The 26,494-nt window shown below is 37.5% G+C and overlaps 1 protein-coding gene across 2 annotated transcripts; it reads right to left on the reverse strand.

The window, feature by feature from the left end:
* Positions 1–1,541: 1,541 nt before the first annotated feature.
* Positions 1,542–25,861, reverse strand: LOC589553 (protein zyg-11 homolog B). Of its 2 annotated transcripts, none has more exons than XM_030995934.1 (13): positions 25,724–25,861; positions 19,162–20,193; positions 18,434–18,574; positions 14,281–14,339; positions 13,375–13,492; positions 12,138–12,191; positions 9,427–9,585; positions 7,885–8,046; positions 7,545–7,592; positions 6,558–6,625; positions 6,068–6,197; positions 4,006–4,156; positions 1,542–2,802 (listed from the first exon to the last, which is right to left on the reverse strand). In XM_030995934.1, the coding sequence occupies exons 2-13, from the start codon at positions 20,167–20,169 to the stop codon at positions 2,630–2,632; spliced, it is 2,271 nt and encodes a 756-aa protein (XP_030851794.1). In that variant the 5' UTR covers positions 20,170–20,193; positions 25,724–25,861; the 3' UTR covers positions 1,542–2,629. The 2 variants fall into 2 exon arrangements, with proteins under 2 accessions (XP_030851794.1, XP_011661355.2); XM_011663053.2 differs by lacking the exon at positions 25,724–25,861 and adding an exon at positions 25,402–25,687.
* Between the last annotated feature and the right edge of the window lie 633 nt (positions 25,862–26,494).

The following is a 26,494-nucleotide window of genomic DNA, read 5'->3' on the forward strand; positions in this document are numbered from 1 at the left end:
TTGTGATTAATCGCAACTCTCTATTCAGACGGGGCCCTGGGATTATCTAATTGAAAAGTGACAAACAATTATGGCCATCTTGGATGCACCAGTATCATAAAATGACATGTTGAGGGCAGTACATATGGGGGTGGGGGGGGGGGGGGGTGTTAAATGATACAGCTAAAATACACAACTATTGCTTCCTCAGTGGTAATTGAGTGTTTATTACATTACTTCCAATCACACCTCACTCGGTTTAGCTCAATCTCAAGTAGATTTTTTTCTTTGTACAAACAAATTCAGGTGCATTACTAACAACAACATGTGGGATATTGTTATGAACGATTAAATTTGAAATATGGATGCAACATTATTGTGCCTGCCTATAAAGACCACTCTATTCATCTCCCTTGTGCAGTCTTAATGTAAAGGTATCATTGTATGATCAATGATGCCTTAGATAATAAATAGATCGCTGAGTCGACACGTAATGATATTGATGCTAAGTCTATTTCTTCCTGTAACATACCAACAGTAGACAATGTATTAAAAACATGTTCTATAGAAGATACAAACCGAAGTTTCATGCAAATGTAACTGTCTATGATGTTTTCTAATTCATAGGTCCTCCAACTGTCTGATATAAATGGGAGGAGGGGGAGGGGGAGAGGAGTCTGTATGAGTTACATCATTCATTCATTCATACATTTTCTCAAAGAGTCACCGCTTACTTCTGTCACAATACATTCCTAATCATAAAAGTAATAATAGTTCCCTATATAGCGCTCATGTCCTGCAACTCTTAATACAAGCCTGGACTTAGCCTTGCTGTAAAAACAAGAACTCGTGGAATTCTAGATAATCACTACACCTGTGTCAAGAGAGATGAATGTAGAGAAAATGCCTTGTCTAAGGAAACAAGCACCAAGAGTTGGGAATCAACCTTCTAAATCCTGGATTAACCTTAAGTCATTTGAATGACCCACTACCCCACAGTGCCATGTCATAAATATAGAATGCTCATGGTTGGAAAATAATGGTACACTGTATAATGTCCATGTGAATATATTCATACACACATTTTCAGGAGTCTTTGTGTTTTTGTGTTTTTAAAAGCCCTTTTTGACATTGGGAAAGGGGCACATATTCAACAGAAGCATAGACCCTCACCACCTTTGCACTTAAAGACCCCACTGCACTATTTGTATAAAAGTAGGGGGAAACCCCGGTGTAGTGGCCCACCTGCACACCTTCAATCAGTTATACAGGGAGGAGAGACCCGGGGGTTACAGTGATTCAGTTGGCTTTTCGCCTCTATGCTGATTATCATTCCCCCTGATTTCATTTTCATTTTACAAACATGTATATTTCTTAATGAAATTTGTCCAACTATAACCACATATAATATGAAATGCACAGTTAGTTTGAAATACTGTGGATTGTTCAAAACTATACATTTAACAAGACTATAATATTCACCCCTCAGCATATAGGAATAATAAGGAATTATTACAATTGTAATAACCTTAATTGTTACTACATCATAGGTTTAATGTGCAATTTAAGGTACCTTAGTGATATAGAGTGTCACTGGTTACAATCAAGTATTAGCCGACAAAGGACATTTAGACACTTAAAATCTACTGAGTGCATTATGTTCATGTAATCCTACAAATGTATACTCTCATGTGTGCATTATGAAAGGTGCAGGGAGGGTATTCTTTTCAAAGGGGGGGGGGGGATAAAATCAATCATTTTTAAAGCTGATGTTCTAGAATGTTTGAAGAGGGACATGTCTAGGTTTTTAAAGTCTTTTGTTTTCCATAGGTAATTTGAGAATAAAACTAGAGGAAATATCTCTAGAATGGCCCTTCTCAGTAATATGAACCTTACTATCAAGTGACTGATATCATTACATCAAGAAAGTAGGATGCGAAAGCTAATGTGCTTAGATTAGCAAGTGTGCATTGGTAAAAATGATGCACTGGCTGGAACGCTCCCCAGGGAATGGAGAATTTGCATACATTGTGTGCGGGTAAGCCTGAATCCGATGACCGGGGTAATAATATGATTGCAGGGCCCTCAGGGAGAACAGTATGAATACTGATGAGGCTACCCTGGGTAAACAAGACCTATTATGATTATTATTGTTATTCTGAAATCCATTGAACGGGCAAGTCTAGACTGTCAAGTGCCTTGATCAGTAACGTGGAATGGACATATTGCTGCATGCAAAGTAAACTGTTATTTTTATTATGAAGATCATTAATGAAATTATCATCGAGGCAAGTGCTTGATAAGGGCTTCCCAACCAGTTAGAATGATTCCTCATAGACAGTACATGGTGATAAAACATTTACGTTGAAACATATTTCATAAAGAGTGAAATATGCTCCTTCCATTGAACAGTTGGTTATTCTGAGAGAGAGCGAGCAGTGCAATTAAAATTTCATTTTCTCTGACCCACATCTTAGTACTATTAGAACAATCATAAAAACCATCTTTCTCCTTCAAACAATTCGTTTGAAAACCAAGAGAACTTTGCAACGGTAAAATGCATGGCTGGCTGGCTGGCTGGCTGGCAGGAGATGTTGCACATAGAACGTGCCAATAAGACATAAGCCATTGATGAAAGACATTGGTAGATTCATTTCCTCTTGATCTCACAAGGACTGGCCACAGCGATCCTACTCTGCCGTACTACCTCCAGGACTCCTGTGGCAACTCTATGTACATCGGGATGTAGGTGTGGTTGTGCTACCATCTCACTCAGTAGATCCACGCCTCCTTGAGTCACCAGCATGGGACAGTAGCGACTCGCTGCGAATAGAAACATAGCAAATATCATACCTAATGATGAATTCAAACTCAAATTAAATACATGATACATTCAATATCATGTCGATAACGACTTCTTGGGATAAGCCCCCCGACCGCATTTGTGTTACCAAAATGTCCAGTAAAGGGGTACTTTTCACGCAACAAAGTCTGGTCCATATTGACGTTACACACCAGAGATAGGGGGTGCTTTCAAAGGTAGGGAACATGCATACGCGTACCCTAAATAACACTCGAGTGGGGGGGGGGGGCGGGGGAAACTGTCATGTGTCCTTATGTATCTTGTCCATCTTGTGAGTTTCTGTTGTAACTGAAACTTGTTCACAACGTTCGCATTGAAGTTTTTTGTTCTCAATTTTTTTTTTTGGACAATATATCGATAGTGTCCCTCCTTGAAGAAAAGCATGCATGTTTCTTATGCTTTGCAAATGGTAAATATAAAAAACTAATCAGTTATAATAACCCAAAATATGTGGTACATATCCTGACAGTATATTTGATAGCAGGTAAAATAACAACACATATTACACCTAGGTCAAGAATAAGAAATAGAATAGAACTATGAATTGTTTGATGCCGTATTTGACCAATTGTGCAGACATGAATACATAGCCTACACCTACCCTAGCAGAAAGATAAATGCCTTTTAGTGGTCCACGGATAAATACATGCTACTGATTGAATTCTCACAACTCTTTTTGCATAGCCCATTCTCTGTTGGGTAGCACATTTGTTTCTTAGTTTAAAGGTAAAGACCAGTTTTGGAAATGCCCCCTCTCAAAAAAATGAAATGGAAGATCTTATTACCAATCATGTGAAAGAATATGTTTTGACTACTGCATGATGATACAAATTTTGCCGAGAAACCGCCTACTACTTGATATATTTGGTAAATTATTATATCTATTTGGACCTAATAGATATCGAGCACATGTCACATAGTCCCATATACATCTTTTTGTGTACAGTACTTGTAACTTTACCAAGACTGGGCCAAATTTCTTATCATTTTGATGGTTCCAGAACCTTGCAGTACACACCAATACTTATATGCTAGATGATCAACCTTTTCTGATCGATTCCACAATGTTTCTTTCACAATGCAATCGCATGACCATAACTGGTCTTTATCTTTAAGTTAAGCATAGCTGATAGATTAATGTATTCTTCAGATTCAATTCTCACCATTCTTCGTGCAGACATGTTGCATAGCCCAAACTGACCAGAGCTGAACTTCAGGGATATTGTAGCATTTCAAGAGAGGGAAGAATGGACTGAAAGACCGGTAGGCTACCATCTCTCCTGCTGGGTTCTTCCACTTCAAGATGCTGTCATGCTGTAAAGAAATGATACCAGTCTTATTAAGTTAGAGCACATTGTTGAAATAAGGCAAAGGGATAAACGTATCATAAATAAGATACAGGTGCATGAGAGAGGAGGGAGAGAGATATGGGAAAGAGACAGAAGCCGGTAGGCAGGGGAGAAGGAGAAGGAGGGAGGGGAGAAGGAGAGGGTACAAGGAGAGGGGAGAAGGAGAGGGGAGAAGGAGAAAGGAGAAGGAGAAAGGAGAAGGAGAGGGGAGACAGACAGCGACAGACAAGAGATCTACAAAATTGTGACGTTTACAATCCCGGTGGAATTTTAAAAAAATAAAGATGGGAGACTGAATTTTTGATACCATGCAATGGACACTCATATATTGTACATGTAGAACTGCCTTAATTACGGCATTGCAACAGTGTCACGGTTATCAGTTATTAAATCTTCAGATGAAGATTACTACTTCCACATACAGTTTCTTTCTTGGATGATGTTATTGCAGTGAAACCTGCTTCAGCAAAAACCTGTATAACTAGATGGAATTCGACTGCGCGCAGTCAAAAATGATGCCTCCGTCATAGCGAATTTTACAAACTGAAACGGAAGAAATTTGTCAAATTCAAGTTCAATTGTAATCCATTAACAGGTTCTCAGAATATCGTGATTACAAGCAATTTCTCATGTATATGACCCTCTGATCTTTGACCTCATGACCCTAAAATCTACTCAGTTCATTGGTTCTGCAAGATGTCCTGAGTTAAATAGTAATCCATCTGTCAGTTCTAATGAGAATGCGTTCACAAGCCATTTTTGCATAAATAATGAGCCCATGACCTTTGATCTTATGAACCAAGAATCTACTAAGTTCATTGGCTCTGCAAGATACATAAATGATCTAAGTTTGGCAGGAAGCCACCAATCTGTTCTAATGATAATACGATCACAAGCTACTTTTGCATACATAATGTGCGCTGTGACCTTTGACCTCGTAACCCAAAAACTTATCAGTTCATCGGCTCTGCAAGTAACATACATGACCTAAGTTTGGCAGGAATCCATCAATCGGTTCTTGAGATAACGCGATCACGAGCTGTTTTTGCGTACATTATGAGCCCTGTGACCTGTGACCTTTGACCTTGTAACCCCAAAATCTAATCAGTTCATTGGCTCTGCAAGATACATACACGACCAAAGTTTGGCAGGAATCCATCAATCGGTTCTTCAGATAACGCGATCCAAGCTGTTTTTGCATACATAATGAGCCCTGTGACCTTTGACCTTTGACCTCGTGACCCCAAAATCTAATCAGTTCATTGGCTCTGCAAGATACATACATGACCAAAGTTTGGCAGGAATCCATCAATCGGTTCTTCAGGTAACGCGATCACAAGCTGTTTTTGTATACATAATGAGCCCTGTGACCTTTGACCTTTGACCTCGTGACCCCAAAATCTAATCAATTCATCGGCTTTGCAAGATACATACATGACCAAAGTTTGGCAGGAATCCATTAATCGGTTCTTCAGATAACGCGATCACGAGAACGGGACGTACGTACGTACAGACGTACGTACAGACGTACGTACAGACGTACGTACGTACGTACGGACGGACAACCCGAAAACATAATGCCTCCGGCTACTTCGTAGCGGAGGCATAAAAAGACTACCTGTCTAAAAAAAAATAATAATAATAATAATTCTGTTTCCCTTGAATAGTGTTTACCATTGAAACATGTACTAAACAAACCTGTACATAAAGGCCACCTGCCTATGAAGGCCACTTTTCTGGTCTCCTATGAGTGGTCTTTATATACAGGTTTGACTGTACTTGCTTGCTTACCAGTGACTGCAGGAACTCTTCTCTTAGATGAGGTTTAGAGGCCCATGAGTGGTCTTTATATACAGGTTTGACTGTACTTGCTTACCAGTGACTGCTGGAACTCTTCTCTTAGATGAGGTTTCGAGGCCCACGTATCTTCACCATCCTTGAGTAGGTGTGCCACAATCCCAGCTGCAAAGTAGCTCACTTCAATCTGATCATTCTCTAGCAGTCGTCTAAGAAAAAAAGATTAAATCAAAACTTTAAATACTCTTAAAGAGAATAGCGATTCAAGATTCAAATGTTATTGTAAATGTTAAAAAACAATCAGATTTACAAACACATTTGAATACATTATGACAAAGGTAAGATGCTAAAGAAGAGGAGATAGCAGAGTAAGATGATAGACCAGAAAGGAATGAAGGAAGAGCAAGAAAGAACAAGAATGTACGTGAGGGGAAGAGAGAATAAAAACTGCTTGCATATGAATACAGACATACTAGAGCTTATCCTCTTGCACTCATCACAGTAAAATTGCAGAGTACAAGTTCAGGTTAGTATTATGACAAGGATATTGAGTGAATGTAGATACTTACTTGCAGTGTTTGAGGAAGTCTTCTCTCTTCAGGTTATCCCTCAATGTCTTCACTTCTGCGATGTTGTTCTGAGAAAAGATTTCATAGAATCTTACAGTCAATACCAATGTTGTAATTCATATTTATGTTAAACAGGACCCCAAGGACAACGATAGGGAGGCGCGATAGCTCAGTTGGTAGAGCAGTGGTCTCGTAATCCGGTGACCCGAGTTCGAAACCAAGTCAATGCGCTAGTGCCCTTTGGTAAGGCATTAATCTTCATTACCAGGTCCCTCGGAGAGGACCTAAAGCCGTCCACCGTCTGGTTGCTTACTTACGAGTATTTATGCTTTCTTAGCAGTCAGGAAAAATATCCACCACCACAATACTACTATCCACAACAGTATCTTAATTACTGATGGGGCTACCATGTTTAATGAATTCTGAATAAATGAACATTATCTTTAATACTATAATGCAAATCCAATGTGACTCTATGCACTTCAAAGTTGAAAATATCACCCTAAATGGACCCTAATACTCACCGACTAAAACAGCGGAGAGCAGAATATTTAAATGGATGTCTTTCCATAGAACACTTACGTCATACATGAGCTCAGACACTAAGCATCTTCTCTACAGTGTTTAACCCATATATCATAAACAGTTTTTAAACATATGTCAATTGAAATGTCATCCTAGTCATTACATTTTCAATTACTCAAAAAGTATGGATATAAGGGAATTACATTTCATGATATTTACATGTATGTATGAGCATGTGGTAAGTTGCTAACAGAGACTTTGGTGGAAAGCGCTTTATAAGCACTGTTTTACTATCATTATTATTATTCATATCAGTTAACTTTGAACACTAAAAAGAGAAAGATATTGCAACAGAGTAGAAAACATGAGAGAGATGGAGAGGGATTTTAAAAAAATACACAGAAAATAGAGTAGAAGGAGGGAGAGAAAGAGAGAAAGAGAGAATAGAAAGACACTACTTACAATGAGTCCTAAAACCTTTGTCTGGAGTGTGGATTCATCAGGGAAGATCTGAAATTGAAGCAAAAGTACAAATATAAATAAAATGGACATTATTGACAATAACAAGTTATTCAGTTCGTTCTCAAGTGAAAATCAAACAGAGCAAGTCTCAAAGATTAAATTTTCATAGTTTATGAAAAAACAGGTTTACTCTGCAAACGTTATTCATGAATGTCATAAGCATATCTCAAGAGATGTTTTTCGACAATCCTTAAATTTCACATAAAACTTCTTCCCAAATAATGACCATGAAGTGTGGATAAGTTTCAAGTGGCCTCTCAAGTGGATAGATCATAATTACCTCCAGTATGTCAATGAAGAGATCAAGCCCGCCCTCATTGTCAAAGATAGTACAGGTGGGTGGTGATTCGTCGGTGAGATTCCACAGCGCACTCAAGGTGAACTTGAGAGTGATGTCCACAGAACGGATGTCCGCTTTCTGACGCACGATCTGAAGCAGTTTCTGAATTTAAAAAATGAAAATGTTTTTTAAAAATGAAAACAAAATAAGATTGCTCCATGTAATTTCCTTTAAAGCTCCACTGTACCACTTGTACATGTAGCTACTTGCTCCCTCTATATAGAAAACAATGCCTAATCGGTGCCTGTTGGTCCCCCATGATCCCATTTTTCTTATGTTAATTGAGAGCTGAGTTGATGAGTTAGCCACCTGTCAGCGACCTCGCTGGGTGGTCTAATCCCTCCCGTCCACACTAGTACAGACGGCCTTAAAGTAGAAAAATGTACATGTAGCCAGGGATATAGTACACTGGTTGAGACTGGGTGTTATTGACCAGCAATCAAATATATATGCAGCTTACATTATGCATAGCTTCAGTTTCACTGACAGACATGAGAAAGTCTTTAGCCTCCTCAAATATATGAAAACTATTTGTTTTTGCATTCAATATTCAGTGGGATGAAAGTGCATCAAACTTAGATCAGGTATAACCTGCAATTGCTATTTAATGTCTTAAAACTGGTATGGTGATCTCTACATTTCCTTGTACTTTGAACAAAAAGTATTTCTTTAAAGATAAAATGTCTGCATTCTATGTTTTTTCTATTCATTTCTCTTAGCACTGCACTTGAGTCAAAAAAAGTTTAAACCAACAAAACCTCAGAAAGTTAACCATCAGGGACACACTGTCATATGACAATGAATAAGTGCAATGAATACCCTGTCATTATACCACACAATCAGATAACAGTAATTATAGGAAATAAACTGAGTTTGAATGAAAGAAAGCTTCCTGGAGGTATTGATGGGTGCAGGTTACAAGACTACAAAACGCACAGATCATCATCATTTATTACAGTCATCATTTTTCCTCTTACGAGGGGTTACTGATTTTTGTGCCATGACACACGCTCTCTCCACTACTTCTTGTCTCAAGCATCTTCCTCATTTAGACCAATCTTACTGCTTTCTTTCTTCACCAAGGCCCATTGCACAAAAATTACTATTGATGGTAACTTTGCCATCAATGGTAACTACCATGGAAACCTTGATTTTGATTGGCTGTTGAGCCCTGTTACCATGGTAGTTGCCTTTGATGGCAAAGTTAACATCAACGATAAGTTTTCTGCAACGGGCCCATATCTTTCCATTAAAACTTTGGCCTTCCTTTCCCTCTGATGCCATCCACTTCCAGATCCCACACTCTTTTCACAGGTTCATCATCTTCCATTCTCAACACATGACCCAGCCATCCATCTCAATCCACTTCTCTCTACCACTTCCACCACAGTTACTTCCAGACCCAACCATTCCACGAGCTCACTTGTGTTCTTTCTACCGGACAGTTTTTTTCCAGACAGCCCGAAAGCAATCTTGTCTAACCTGCATGTTTCTTTTGGTCCCCAGCAGAGTAGTTTGGACAGTAGATATCTTAGCAGCCAGGATAGAGCAGATTGCAACCGACATCCTCGTCATCGACGGATCATCAAATACAAACAAGCAATCCATCACCATCTTAGATGCACGGTAACGATCAAAGTTCTGTTCAAAGAAAGAAAAAAACATCATTAAGGTACGACGTAAACTGATTATTGCAGCAAACGGCCATTGCAGCAATCGGGCGATGGAAGAACTTAATTTAATTTAATTTAATTTTAGTTAAAGGTATTACAAAGTTTTGGTATGGGGTCATGAATTTGGTTCAAATTAACATATTGGAAGCATATGCGTTCCTACAATATAAATTGATCGTTGTCGCGGTTGAAATCAAGTCTAAAGTTATGAAATTATAAAGCAATCCATCACCATCTTGGATGCACGGTAACGATCAAAGTTCTGTTCAAATAAAGAAAAAAAAACATCATTAAGGTACGACGTAAGCTGATTATTGCAGCAAACGGCCATTGCAGCAATGGGGCGATGGAAGAACTTAATTTAATTTAATTTAATTCTAGTTTAGGAACTTTACATAACTATCTTGATCTAAGGAGACACGAACGAACGAACGAACTGATTATTGCAATCGTTGATTTTAAAATCCTTAAATAGGGAACACTTTGAGAGGTTAGTTATTTTTCATAAAAATTTGCCTTTTATTCCAACTTTATGTCACAGGGTACGGACATTTTTATTGTTTATAGATTTATTAACTTTACAAAAATGTACCAATAATAGAAAAAATCATTTTGTTGCCAATTTGAAAAACAATATGTGATCATACAGTAGGCTTGCGGGTGCACCATGTGAGAGAGAGAGAGAAAAGATTGAGGAGTCCTGAAAAGAACTCTGACTCGGTAATCTTTCTTGGGGGTGTGCAGTCCTGAAAAGGACTGTTTGTTATCTTTCTTAGCTTTTCAGAACTCCTCAATCCTCTCTCTCTCACCATGCAAGCCGACACTTACAAGCAGCATCTAACATGTGATCAATTTAGCCCTTTAAAAAATGCTGTCCTGAAGACCAATTTTATTCCAGAGGGTTTATTTTAAAACCAGGGGATTGACTTTCATACCAGAAAATTGACTTTCAGCCAACTATTTCACAAGTAGGTCTCTTTCAAAGGTAAATTCTGGCAATCCGAAAGGAAAAGCTAATGGTTTCTTGTTATTGTTGTTTTTAGCATGTTATCTTCTGGGCCTATGTTTCAGTTTATAATCAGAGTCAAAGTGGATTTGAGGCTTCTGGATGACAATGTGTGAGTGAGTGTCTATTTGTTCAATGGTTCTGTGCTGGAGTGATAACTGAGTGGAGATAAGCCTTTTACCCACTATTTCCTGGACTAGCTTCCTGAGATAGTAAACCATGTTTCCTGATAGATTGGAGATGTGTCAAATTCACACACAAAATGATGAATAAAGTGTTCCGTGTTAAAATCATTTTCTATTGTTTGGGACTGATAACAAAGCAATTAGCTTAAATTGCCAGGTTGAATTAATTGTGTGACACTGTTTCTAGGTCACACGCTGTCATTAGTGAAACCTGTTTGGGGTGAAATATTGGGACATACGCATGTACTACGACTGACAAATGGTACACTGCATTAAAAACTTTGGTCTGTATTCTACTAATTCATTTAAACCTAAAATCATGTTTAACAGAAAAAAAATTTAGAACTCAGACTAACTTACATTGTTAAACCAAATTTGGGACAAATAGCTTACACCCAGCATTTATATTTTTAGTAGAAAATAGGCCATTTCTTTTTAAATGTGGGGTATTGCTGGTCATAACCGCAGTCCATAGTAACATTATTATTTAATATTACTTCCAAATTTGCAGAAAACAGTTTGAATCATCAAATTTCTGCCGAAATCTCTTTCTACATTGGTCTGTAACCTTGAATATTATTATTTTTCTTGTTTTTGTGTTAGGAGGGGGGGGGGATTATTGTGCCTTGAACTAGCCTCACTTTGCCTATTCTGGCCCTTTCTCTATTCTTGACCTACATGTACTATCACATACATTTAGACTGATGACACTTATTTTGCATGCTGTGACTGATCAATGCGATGATTTCTCTCTCTGTGGTTTATGTTCTCACTGTTATTCAAGATAAACTTGAGTTCTGGTGAATATAGGAAATTAATTCTCACAGAATCCAACAAAACTTGCACTGAATGTTCAAGATTACAAATAAATGACATGTGCAAAACAGCTTTGATAGATAAGGAAATCAAGATAAGTGACACCATGTGCTTAACACAGGTCACTTTGTACAAATGGGAGTTGTTGTTTTTATCGATAATGCCCAGCATGTTTTTGTGTGTTTGTTTTTATTTCACTGGTTCAAACAACCGATCTACTGCAGGATAAGCAATCCAGACTAAATCGTAGCAATTTCCTCTCAAAATACAATTCCCATACCAGAGCTCAAGATTAGCTTTAATTTTCTGTTTACATGTTCATTATCTACATGTATTTGACTGTCTTATCATCATAACTTATGTTGAATATATCCTCATTATTATCATTGCTATCATCATTAAAATCGCCATCATGATCATCTTTTTCATGATGAGAGCCATCAGCTACCATTCACAAATTGTATTAAACCGTGATTAAATCGATAAATAAATCTCCTAGATCAGTATACTCACCACATCTTGGAGGATTCTGTCACTACATAGAGTCAATAGGGCATTCTTCTGAAGCTGTACAAGATAAGGGGGAAAACAAATCAGAAAGACACATTATTAGCGGTCTTAGAATCAGAAATTGTAAATTCCAGACCAGCCACTACCTTGGAGTAGGGCACGCATTTATATACAATTACCATGTCCCTGAGATAAGACTTTATAGGCTCACTGATTGAGCACCTTAAGACTAGCAGATCTTTTGGCCAAAATGTTTTTGTTCGGATATGAAAAAAACACAAATCACATTGAGAAAGTGAGTAGATTTTATAAATGCACATATTGAACCATTGTATTGTTAGAAATGAGAGCATCATAGTAGAAAGATGTCTGTCATTCATGAAATATGGGCCCTTTTAGTGCCATGGGAGATAAATCCCACACATAAGAGTCTAAATCAGTCTGTTTACAGTTAAAGATAAAATTGAGTTCTGATCATACAAAAAGATTGCGAGAGAAACGTCTAAAGGCAATTTTGGAAGGTTGATTATATAGTAGATAAGAATCGTATACACTGTGATGTAACGGATTCATCAAATTAAAAAGAAATTGAATCAATCTTGATTGAAGCACATTTATGTAATGCAAAAAAAAAGGGGTATACTGAACTACAAACACAAACACACACACACTTGTGGTGTAATTGTTTGGTCTTTACACTAGGGCACTTGAAGAATCATCAATAACAGGGGATTTTTCTACTATGAATCTCTTCCAAAAAAGACATAATGTACTATGTAAAAAGAATGAGGGAGGGGGTGAGGGAGATAATAATAATAATATTCTGCTTTGATATAATGCCTAATACATCTACAGAGCTGCCAACCTCAACTGAACAAAAATCCTATTATTTTCCAAAAAAAATCCTATTTTTGATCGATAAGTACTTTCTCACTGCGAAAATGCATTTTTGCATAAGTTCCTACATACAGGAAGAAATTTTTCAATGGACCAATGGTTGAATATGCATGATTTCGTGCTTGATGAGCCAATGAACATCCCTAAGATTGCCGATGTGATATGCTTGTAGGATACTTTACAGGAGAGAATGGGCTTTTTTGTTTTTATTGTTTTTGAAAATTGTATTTTTTGAGGAAAAATCGTACTGTCGTTATGACTTCTAAAAATCGTACGAAATACGATAAAATCGTACTGGTTGGCAGCTCTGCATCTACGATGTCTCAAAGCGCTTTACACTAACCTGTTGTTGGCTGTAGAATGTCTCCATTGCATCCAGTACCAGACCAACCATTGAACTAAGAACTGACACATGGACACCTTCTCCTAGCTGATGCTTAGTCAGGTTGTACAGGCAAGCGCTGGAAGAGAATAAAACAATTACAATAAATATCAATGGAAGAAGATAGAATTACAACAGTTAATGCAGGCAAGTGGGAAGAGGGGGAGAGAGTAAGAGAGTAAGAGAGTAAGAGAGAAAGAGGGGTTAAAGAAGAAAGAGGTATATTGGTAACAGAGTAAGGAGCGAAGCACAGACATAGAATCATAAAGAGAAGGAGGACATGCATGATAATGAGTTGAATGATAGGTATAGAGAAACAGCAAGAGAGAGAGAGAGAGAGAGAGAGAGAGCTATGTAGAGAGTAGAGAGGATATTAAAAAACAATATTGTAACACTTGAATCACATACATGTATTATCCAATATAATAAATTGAATGAAAATAAAACAAGAACAATAAAGATTGTTGAAAATATGATTAGAAATATGAGCACACATACAAAACAGACAATGTTTTTTGTACTTCAAAGAGTCTTTGCAAGAAAGTATTTTCATGACCTTTATCATGTAAATTTGCTCAACCTTAATTGCTCTATTTCTCTGGTTTGGTCTGCTTTCACTGAAAGCATATTAAGCCCATACAGTGTGTGTTTAGACAGTGAATTTTACCCTTTACCTTTCATTGAAAGCATAAATCAATACAGTGTGTGTTTAGACAGTGAGTTTAAAAGTACAGTTATAAACCTTTAGACAGTCAGTTTTACATTCATTGAAAGCATATCAAACCTACAGTGTTTGTGTTTAGACAGTGAGCTTTCTTTGAAAGCATATTAAACCTATACAGTGTGTGTTTAGACAGTGAGTTTTACCTTGCAGCCATCTGAACTCCTATAATCCGTGGATGTGCTTTCATTTGTGGCAGTATGATCTGTAATCAAAACAATACATGATACGTTCACAAAACATGTCTAAAAACAAACATTCATTCAATAATTGAAACATGAAATCATGACGGACAGTTGGCTACGATGACTATCAGACAATGTAGCAAATATATGAAGCCAAGTAACAGCTAGACATTGATGGGATGTCATTGTAAATTGTTTGAACAAATAGAAGATTTGTGTACAAGTAGCACTGTGTTATCTTTTTTTCTCTAAAAAGTTGATTTATTTTGATCTGTATAAAAGAGGACAACATAAGATTCATGAGCTATGAAAATGAGGGGGGGGGGGGAGGTTTTGAATAAAATACAAAACAATTTTATGCACATAACAGCACAAATTTTGCATGTAAGAAAAAGTGCTAAAAAGGGGATTACCATGGGAGGTATGTCTGTATTGTGTGCCAACCTACATGTGTAAGCTGTCAAAAACCTTGACATATTTGTAGGGTATTCAGAGCGTGCATTTAGGCGAAAAACTGATAATAAAGCCTGATTTGCCCAGATTAGTTGATATTCTTGTACAGTGTAGTTTTCCATACACTCTAAAAGTACACATGACTTGTGTGCATGACAAAGCTACATATACACTTCAATTCTAATCTGACCCTAGAAGAAATAATGACAAGTTTGTGGGAATCCCAGGGAATGTCTGTAACCTATTATGATCAACACAAGATCTGAACAACAAATCCTACTGTCTATCATACAACACATTTTTGAATAACCATTTATGAGATAATTTGCAGCAGTGTAAAAAATACTTTTCTATTAGCAGGAGCTCTTTTAGGATTTAGTGTTGTACAGCTGTATACATGCAATTTTCACAGTATTATTACTGTACAGTATAAACCTGTCTATAGCGACCGCCCAAGGGAAACACAAAAAGTGACCTTTGTAGACAGGTGGTCTTTATGTACAGGTGCCTATAGTACATGTTTCAATGAGAAACGCTCCTGAGTTTTTTCACTGCTTTGTAGGATACAATAAACAAGTTCATGTAATACCATGTACAATGTGTAACCTCCTATCATCATCTTCATTATTGTTGTTGTTGTATTTGTATCAGTTTTTTATCATCATTATATTTATGAGAGTGTTGAGCCTTGCATTGCTGGCTTCAGAGAAAACAAAATTGGTTCACAACTTTCTTGAATCTTTGTATTCTTGATCTCAAAATTCATTGATTTTTCTTCTTCTCAATTTTCTGCTTCCAGTAATAATAATATATACATGTAGTGTAACAATATTGATACTTACATGTAAGCAGGGCTTAAAACAACACAGATACCATGGTATTTAACAATATCATAAAAGACAAAGACTCATGTATCAAATTAAATTGCTGAGGGAAGAAGTATGTTTTCATTTCTTTAAAGACTAAAAAGTCTGATGGAAAGTAGATTGTTGTTCAACATTTTTTTAGCCACTACTTGAAAAAATAAAATTCAGGCTTATTTTAAATTAAGGCTAATTCCCCTTACAGGTGTAAATCGTTTTGCAACTTCCCATAATTTTTAAAAAACACAATTATTTTGGGGGAATGCTATCAAATATAACAGTTGTATGATCTACACTTCCTTGTTCCTTCTACAAATCTTATTGAAAAACATTCTTATTTCATTGGTGAAGCCTTTTTCATTCAAATGTAGACAGGTAAATAAACACTGAAGTAAAATCTCCCAGCGTGATATTTCATGCATAACAAAAACAGTATTTAAATAGAAAATATCAGATGGAAATGGAGCAAAAAAAAGTTGACTAGAAATTTGATAGAGGAGACTTCCTTGTTCTTTTCACCATTCCAATGAATACAGATCACATGAAGTGATTTAATTTTTGTTTGAGATCTGAAAACTGTTTTCATATTAGTTGACATGGGGGCTGACTGATTCCTCTAATCCCCCTCCCTCTTATCCAAGTCAAGGAATAGAAGGCATATCTCAAATGTTTGATATTTTTAAAAAGCACTCGAGGTTGAAAATCTTGATGAAAACTCAGGGCAGATATAACAATCTTTAAACAAGTTGGAAAACACCATCTGCAAGTACTGTATGTTTGTAAACATGCCAAATTCAGGATTATGCTACATCTGTTGTGGAGGCATTAGAAGTTAAGCTTTTACCCTACAGACCAGTCAATAGGCCTGCCCTCATCAGCTCGAGATTGCCAAATAGCCCGCTATTTTTGATTTGGGAAATAATCCCGAAGTAACAAATCGCGTCTTCATCAGCTCGAGATTCGACCTCGAAACTTGAAACTTGACCTTGAGAAATTAGCTCGAGATATTTTGCTCAGCGTTCGCGCATAGTGCGAGTCTTCCGTCTGGTGAAGACGCACCGGACAAATAACTGGATATTTTGCCAAATAGTGGGATATTTTGCAAACTATCCCAAGATATGTTGGCCGGGATGACAATCCCGACTAAATATCCCTCTAATTGCAACTTCGGGCTGATGAAGATGCAAATTAGCTGGATAGTTTGCGATCGGGATAGTTCAAATAGCGGAATATTTGGCAATCTCGAGCTAGTGAAGCCAGGCCTATTAGCTACATGTACATTGTACGTTCACATGGTAACCTTGTACTTTAAATAATTTAAGTTTGCGAAACCTCAGTTGCATGTATAAATAACTATCCACTAAACCTTGAGGAAGAACCATCCATGACTAGTCTAATCCATTCACTGTTTGTTTCAAACCACCCCCCCCCCCTTCTTTCCTTTAGTCAAAAATTTGTCACACACAAGACAAATACATATAGGTAGACATCCAATGACAAAACACCTACATGTACAGTATATTGTATATTGTGACAGACTGAGGATGGACAGACTTCATGTTTGTGACTGCACAATATGTCATTTTCAGCTATTTGTTTACCATGGGCTATAATATCGCCAGTAATGTGATTGTCCTTTCAAGAAATATCATTCTTGCTCCACAGTATAATTCATACAACCATCAACAACACAACGGAACTACATGTATATCCGAGTCCAGTTGTACATATACATAAAACTGTTACTGTTAGCTAGAGCTCTAAAATCACACTTTGGGGAAAGCACTACCATCCATCATACACTTTGCAGCATTTTCCTTTCCAAATATGATTGTTTTGATTTTGATTTATTTACCAACAGCAATACAGTTATAAATCACAGCTTTGTTAGAATTACAACTTTAATTGTTAGTAAATCAATATCAACAATACATGGTAAATATTGTTGGAAGTAAATATATCATAGTAAGAGATGCCAACCTCTTGACACAAACAAAAAACAGACTGAGTATCCTAAAAAAATCAGATTTTGGAGAGAAAAATCAGATTTTCACGAAAACTCAACACTACCACTGGCCCGTCAGCCCCAGGCCGGTAAAATTTCAGAAAAATGTTTGCTCTTTCATTAATATTTGATGAGAAAATTGTAAAGCAAAGTTTTTGTTGGGGTTTACTTGTACATGTTTCTATGCGATTCCACTGTTTTTATGAGTTTAAATTTTTAATTTTTTGTTTACAATTATTTTTTTTCATTTCATTTCATTTTTTTTTTTTTTTTAATATCAACATCATATAGCCCTAGGACATGACATACACAGAGCTGCCAACCTTGTGCGACCAAAAAAAGGAATCATGATGGCAAAAAAAAGGAATTTTAAGCAAAAAAAGGAATTCATGAAAACAAAACTTACAACCACGCGCGACACACTTCCAACGCAGAAATGTTCATTCATCATGCTGTTTTTTCCATACAAGCAGGTAATTTTTTTTGTGGTTATTTTGGTATTATCGGCATTTCATTTTTTTTGAGAATATTTTTCTCTTCAAGTATGTTTTAAAATTAGTTTTCTATTGAATTTGTGATCAAATCACTATTTTAGGGCAGTTTTTTGACATGCGGTATGTAAAAAAAAAAAAAAAATTATTAAAAAACGTATTTTATGAAGAAAAAACGTAATACCGTAATTTGGAGGAAAAAACAGAGTAATTCCGGCAAAAACGGAATGGTTGGCAGCTCTGCATACACCATCCCTGAAGGTTGATTGATAAAGATTCTGATATATATATACAGTACATACCTTGACGATGTCAGGTCTGGGCTTCTCTAAGAACTGCGTCATGTTGAAGAGAGAACACAGCAGCTTATGAACATAGTTGGAGCGTTCAGTGTACCTCTGCAGTGCCTCTAGTACTTGACTCTCGGTTGCATAGCCTGACACCTAATGTATCATTAATATACACCAAATCATATTAAGTAAATGATTACATACCGGTATGTCAAATGACCAAAATAAAGATTATCAAGATACTAAAATAATGAAAGACCCTGGTCCAATACCAAAGATTTGTTTATCATTTAAACCTCGCAATACCATATTTCATATTTTTTACTCACTGCCGGAGGTTCTACAAGATTCCAAAACAGAACATTAGGTATGATATGGTCTACATAAATGACATTTGACATTGGGTATCACCAAAAAAAAAAGTAAATTCAAATTACTATTCTCTCAAGAAGGGTAAACACAAGGCTCCAAACTAACTTTTTGGGAAAGGGGGTCTGGACTCTGGAATGAACTTTTTACAGCCTGTATGCATGAGCCCTAAAGTAAGATCCCCCCATATATTTTTTTTAGGGGAGGGGGTGGGGGGGGGGGGGGTCTGCGGGTCTGGACTAAGATTTTGGGTGCCCTAAGGTCCCAAGCATCTGTTAGTGTTGGGCGCTGAATCACATTAAGCAAACAATACTATTAAGCCATGATAAGTATTGCAAATTAGTAATCATGACACTTGTCACATCCTTTACCTTGAGTTCCGGTCTGAAGTTATCATGCCTGTCTTCTATGAGATAGTCTTCAAAACACATCTCTCTCGACGACTGTCTTTCTTTCTGCACCCCTTGCGTCAGGGTGAGTCCAATGAACTTTAACCTCGGTCTACTCGTCACAAAATGCCAGAGCGCTTCATCCCTGATGTTATCCCTACCCGAGATATCAAGGGACATGAGGTTTGGAACAGAGTCTTCTGCTGACTTCAAGAGTACATTGATACCTGTTTCATGGGCGCTGTCTTTGACGGGATGCATGTCCTGAGAGATGTCGAGGTGTCTTAGCTCTGGAAGTTGGGCCACTGTCGATGGGATATCCTTCTCCGCAACCCTGGTGTGGTACATTGACAATGATTTCAACCGTTTGAGTTTGGTCAGCGGTGCTATAATGTGGACCAGGGTACCCGAGATGTCTAAGCTCTCTAGCTGCGTCAACCCTTCGGCAACCTCCTCCAATCCGAGCTTGTTACCAAACTCTGTATAGCTGACGTTGAGGTGGCGTAACAGCCTGAGTTGCGGAAGTGAAATCACTATGCAGAACTTGGAGTTATTCATGAATGTACAATTACTGACGTTCAACGAGCGCAGGTTTCTCCTGGTCCACTCTCCCAGAGCTCCGATGATGTCGTTGACGTTGACATTCCGGACGCCCGCCGCATCAAGTTCGGTGAGTTGGTGGCCGGACAGGGCACGTAGCCCTCTGGAGGACAGTGTGGCGTATTTCAGACATGCCTTCCGGACAGACACAAGATTCTGATTGGCAAATAGGCTTAGTGTCGAGTCCCTCAGCTGTCGCGTCTCGCTCAGTGTTCTAAGAAGCTGTTCGGCCAGATCACGATGGAGCTTGATCTCGGGTGATTTCAGGCAGAGTTTGGGTTCGGTGTGATCTCCTTCTAAGGATACATATTCACAGCAAAATTTAGGCAGGTTCCTGGCCACATACAGAAGGCACAATTTTTGTAGTGGGTCAGGCGACGCTGTCCCCATCTTTAGTGCGCTGTTATCATCAGTCTGTATGGAAACAAATTTAAGAAAACAATTGGTGGGTTTAATTGTAGTACAATTTGGAAAGGATTCTGGGTGGCTGAACAATATAGCTAACCTTAGGTTAGTACAAGGTACAGAGTTATTGACAGGAATGATCTTGATCTAAAAAGTATGATTTAATAAACTAACACAAACATTCACAAATATTCTTAATCATGAAATAAGAAAAAAAGTTGATTTAGTTTCTGAATAAATGAATTACGGTAAATCACTTACATTTCTAGGAATGGCTCATTGGAAAGAATGTCAAAATAGCACTTTTTAGACTCTATGAACAAAAGTACAAAACATTAAAATCTTCCTTTCCCTATTATTGATCATGTTATAATATCTACATGTACATGTACATGTACAGTACATGAACCGGTATGTATGATAGAACCTATAATGTACATGTAACAGCCTCAACTTTGCTACATTTTTGTTTTCAAGAGCAAAACAAGAGTGCATCATTTCATGTAAGGTGTCACACTCCTTGGTCACACAGAGACATTTAGATTCTGCCTATCCAGGTCCCTTCGAAAAGTACTATATCATGCTCTTGAGACTATCATAAAATAACCAAAAAGTGTCTTGGAAGAAGAAGAAAAAAGCAGCCAAAGTGCGCAATATTAATATTCATTATTATAAAATGAAATTGGTTGGGAAGTTTCGAATCCCTCACATGACTTATAATACACAACCCCGCCCCCCCCCCACAAAAACAACAACAACACCACCAATAACAAAAAAACAAAACACAAAAAAAAAAAAACCAACAACAAACAAACGCAAGTACCGGGAGGCAAGTTTATAGAATAGACGGTGAATGTGCTACAAGATAACATTTACATGTACATGTTCAGTGTACATTATGAGCCTGGACCAATACCCACAGTTACATGTACAGCCGCCTTGGACATCTCCTGTGAAATATATCTTGAAAACAACACAAGTCAACACTTAGCTACTGGTAATCTAGATGAAGAGTACATTTATCATACAGTATGGGATCTTGAATCATGAATTTGTTACACCCAAAAAGCTTTATTGATACTTAAGCAAACTCAAAACAATCTTAGCTGAGACACAAACACGTAATGAAGTACATGTATTATTCTACATGTACAATGTACTGTATGTATTTCAAATTATTTGTTGATTAGGCAGGATTTGAGTATTTGGAGCCTACTGATGTACATGTACTCATTTGTAGTTATTTGAGAACAAAATTTACAACATTTTCTGAATTTCTGACTTGTTTTTTCTTAAAGGGTTTTTGATTTTCATAAAAATGATAAGAAAGTGAAAACCATTTTAATATAAGGTGATTAATTTTTGATGTATAGGAGTTTAACATTTGGAATGCACATAATCATGGATTTCACTCAAAATTGTTTGCTCATGATCAGAGCATGATGACGTTATTTTAATGAAAGGTCCTCTTTGGGAGGTTTTCTTATAGGAAGATGCTGTGTATAATAGTAGAGTGTATTAAAGGTTATCCTACAGATACCATTGCACTTGTATGAGTATGGTGGCATGCCCACAGTCCATGCATGACCTTAATTTGCAGAGTTCCATATCTAAACAAAATTGGTAAGATTTCAAAAATCTTATACCACCAATGGAAAGAGGAGCATAATTGGTGACAAAATTTTCTTTTGGAATTAGGTGCCGAAGTACGAAATTATAAACAAAAGATCAACACATTTTTCAGTCTTTTATTAACGTGCGTTCAGAAAAAATATGAACTTGGCAACAAGGGTCTGAACTCTACGTAAAAAGTGATACCAATTGATTGTATGATATTCTGCCTTGCAATTTGTGCAATTACCTTATCTTTGATAGGTCACTTTTTAATAAATCACCTGTAAACCCTCATAAAGGAATTAAAGACTTGTTGTTTTAAGTCTTTTTCTTCAGTTGTAGCTCATTCCGATTCAACAATAAATTTGCTAATTGCACCGATTTGTAGTCTAAAAAATCTACTATTATTTGGTAGTTACTGATCGCAATAAATGATGTAGGCCTACATGTAGAATATGAGAAATCATAAATTGAATTTCACATTCCTATCTCTTCTTTTAAATGAGCACAAACTTTGGACAGCAAATCATTATTTCATTTTTATTTCATTTTTATTTCATTTATTTATTTTCCATTAAAATAAGTAAACAATACATAAAAAAATGAACAGCAAAATTGGAAGGACTCCAAGATAAGCAAAGCTTGTGAGAATGGGGCCCTGTACAAAAATAAACATACAAGCAAATTATAATAACAAATATTGTAAAACGTATCAAAACAAACATACCCCACCCACATTCATTCACATGCACATAGACACACCAAGACACAGCAGGGTTGTGACTGCTAACGTTAGATCAAAATCTCATTATTGAATCTTGAATTTATTGCACCAGAAAAGCTCCATTAATGATAAATTGATACCAGACATGTAACAATCTTAATCAGAAGGGGCCATGGGTTGAGAATGAGGATCATCCGTAAAAACAAGGATATCCTCGGAAACACAGACAAAATGCAATCAATTCAACAACGAGAGGGCGTGCTTTCAAATAGGCTTGAGTCGGTACGGTCGATCACACCGGGACCCGACCGTTGCCGTCGGGTCCCGGTTTCGTTTTTTGAGAACCGACGCTCCGAAAAAAATAACGAAATATGTAAGAAATTGCAGTTTTGCACACCACTAAAATCAATCCACCTTAAAACTTAAGTATTTAATTGTTACCAATCATATTCTAGCTCATCCTGAATCAATCCGAACTGCTGATATAAATATATGGGTTGCAAGGCAGTTCACCCCATGGGGTTGTTGTTGCCAGCTGCTAGCTAGCTACTGTACTGGCCGGGTCTCTCGGCAGGATTAATAAATCAGGTTGAAAGAAACAATAATGTTTGAATAATAAAACGGCTTTCTAAAAAGTACTTCTTTAACATACCGATCGAATAATTTTTAAAAGACAAAATAAATATTTTTTCTTTGATTTTGAACACCGCATGCTTCTTTTAAAAGCTGAAAATTACTTGGTAATCATAAGAAGTTTCGATACGGATAGCTGTTGCAAGGCAAGTTCAGACTAGTCTCGGAAAAATGCGCAGTGTTCCTCGTTAGCTGTAATGCGTGCCAGAACGAACCCAAACAAAGACGTGATCGTAACGAGAAAAAAATCATAAAAAACTACGAGAGCACAATTGGAAAGACAACTACTCAAAATTATCGTAATCAGATACATAAGTTGGAGGAAGAAAACAATAGTTGTCCAAGGAAAGCCACATAAATAGTGATATTTAAGGAGTTACTATAGGTACAATCACTATCAGAAGGGCCTGCTGCAATATCCGAATTACACGTGTTTAAATTGAACACGAGGCTATACGAGGCAAATAACGCCCTCTACGGTAAAAAGCAGTATAACAAAGGATTCGAGTATTTGCAGCAGGCCCCTTGCGATAAAAATGTACCCAGTTACTCCTCGATTATCACAATTTCTGTGGCATTTCTTGGGCGATTATTGAATTCATTGTCCAAGTTATCTATCTGATTATGGTAATTTTGAGCAGTAGTTGTCTTTCCAATTGTGCTCTCGTAGTTTTTAATGATTTTTTTCTCGTTACGATCACGTCTTTGTTTGGGTTCGTTCTGGCACGCATTACAGCTAATTACGAGGAGCACTGCGCATTTTTCCGATACTAGTCTGAACTTGCCTTGCAACAGCTATCCATATCGAAACTCTTGATTACCAAGTAATTTTCAGCTTTCAAAAAAAAGCATGCGATGTTTAAAATAAGAGATAAATATTTATTTTGTGTTTAAAATATTATATGATCGGTATATTGTACAGAAGAAATTTTTAGAAAGCCGTTTTATTATTCTAACTTTCATATTTTTTTACCAGATTTATTCAACCTGCATGAATCAAAATGGTGGCTCGAATGTTGTCTTTCTATTTCTGCCCCAGTTTTTTTACTTTTAGAGGCACGCAAATGGCACTAAACATCGCCAATCATGGATGAAAATAATGTCAAATGGAAGAATATACCGATCTGAGCCGAGGTATGCATGTGTTGATTTATTTAATTGATAAAAAAGGTCACTTTTAAGGGACATACTGATGATATGCGCTTTTTATAGAGGCAAGTGGCAAATCCTGCGAGCTGATTTCGGGACACCGGGTCCCGATCGGTACAAGGCCGTCGGGACCCGGTTTATGAAAATCCCGACATGACTCAGGCCTATCCTACTTTCAAACTGACCAAACCCAGGTGCAACACCAAACTCAGGCAAGACTCATTTAGCCACAGGGTCCTCAACGACTGGAACTCCCTCCCTGAGTTGGTAGTATCTGCAACCTCGGTAAACAGCTTTAAAGCCAGACTTGACTATCACTGGAAGAAGGAGCAATATCATTCACCCTTCTCCCAGTTGACACTCCAGTTATGACAATCCTGATATGACCCAGCAAGCAAGATACAGATGTAAAATGACTATGGTGCAAGACCTGGAAGCTGGGACATCCCCCCCCCCCCCTTGAAGTTAGACCTGGAAGCTTGGCAGCTGGAGACGGCTTTCTTCCAGAAGCTTTGGTATTCAAGGTATTCAAGGTATTCAGGATCGTCCGCATTTTCGCAGATATTTTTTCTTTGGTGCTCTGCAGGTTTTGGGTTCCCGAAACGCGTGCTGGCAATGCGAAAAACAGATTCTGCTTAATACAAAAACCCCAGTTCACCGTCTACTTTATACGGTGTCCGTCTTCCCGGGGATTTATCGTCATAACGTGAAAGTCTCTGTACAAAGTCTAAGTGAAATGCATCAAGAAAATCATCGCAGAATCCGTTCTTTTGCATCGCCAACGCGGGGATCGGAAATCAGAATCGTCAGCGAAAATGCGGACGATCCATATTTTTGCGGACATGTCTGTCCCCCGCTTACGAAGACGGTCCTCGTTTATGCGGATGATCCTTTTTCTCGGTCCAGCGTTAATTAAGATTCTAAAATAATTTTATAACTTGTCTTTAAAAAGTGATAAACATGATCATAAATAAATGACAAAACTGAAACTTGAAAGAAACCTCTCTCCGTCTCTCTCTAAAAAAAAAGAGGGGGGACACAGATATTGTACCAAACTGGCATTTTAGTATTGCTACTAGATACTGCAACTAACATACCACATCAATGTCCATGGGAACAACTTCTTGGTGTAGACGTACATCCATACCGGTCTAATCAGAAGCTAGCTACCATCACAGCTGGCAGTGTCGTGTCTTAGCGCAGTTGCACTTGCAAGTTGCAGTTACTACTGTGTGCACAAGCCGTACAGTGATAATGGATAACTGTACAAAAAAGTGCAGGAAGTTACATGTATTGTAGACTACGAAGTTAGACAGACTGAACCAAAATACAGTGCGAGTCGTCTCAAAACTTTTCACAAATTGATGGATAAACACATTATACAATCACAAACATATGCACCATGAGTGAAGTACTTACTCTAATCTACAGCTCTGTCAGGAAATCACGGTCGATCACCTCCTAAAACTGCCATAAAATGAATTCTAAGTTACGGAACTTCCGTCATCCTGTAGCGACTTGATGGTTGGGTTGATGGCCGGCTAATTTTAGGCCAGCTGGCGAGCTGTCTGCTGCCATCTACAATAGAAAGTAGTATAGTTCACAGGGACGACAAGCAAGGGGGCGGGGCTCTCAGAATTCTCGACACAACGACCCGTTTTGGGTTTTAATGCTGGACCATTTCATTGTATATTTCATTTGTTTTCTTTTTATTTGACTTCGTTTTGCTCTATTCATCATGATTATAACACAGATGACTGTCTGAAGTGGTAACTAGACGGAGGGTGCCTGCCCGTCCCTTGGTTTATGCCCCGGCCTCTGCCTTCTTCTCAATTCAAACGACAGGTCCATTTTCCATGCTTTTCAGATATTTTGAAACCTGTGACCAGGGCGGCGGATCATCTTTCAAAGTAGGGGGGAGGGGCAACAAAAAAGGCATTTCTGGAAAAGGGGCACCTATAAAGGTAAACATCAAAGCGAAAATATATAATTCGTAGACATTGATATATACCCATACATAGTGATTACATTAAGGGATGATTTCAATGTTTGTTTCTCTCTTTACATTATGGTTTAAAATACCTAGCAGTTGGGTATGATGACCAAAATAATTATTTGTGAGCGACCAACAATGTTATGATTTGTGAGATCGCAGTGCAAAAAGTACATCTTATAAAAAAGGTAAAAATA

The sequence above is a fragment of the Strongylocentrotus purpuratus genome, unplaced genomic scaffold, assembly GCF_000002235.5.
Source record: "Strongylocentrotus purpuratus isolate Spur 01 unplaced genomic scaffold, Spur_5.0 spur5_scaffold_3, whole genome shotgun sequence".
In the NCBI taxonomy this organism is placed as follows: domain Eukaryota; kingdom Metazoa; phylum Echinodermata; class Echinoidea; order Camarodonta; family Strongylocentrotidae; genus Strongylocentrotus; species Strongylocentrotus purpuratus.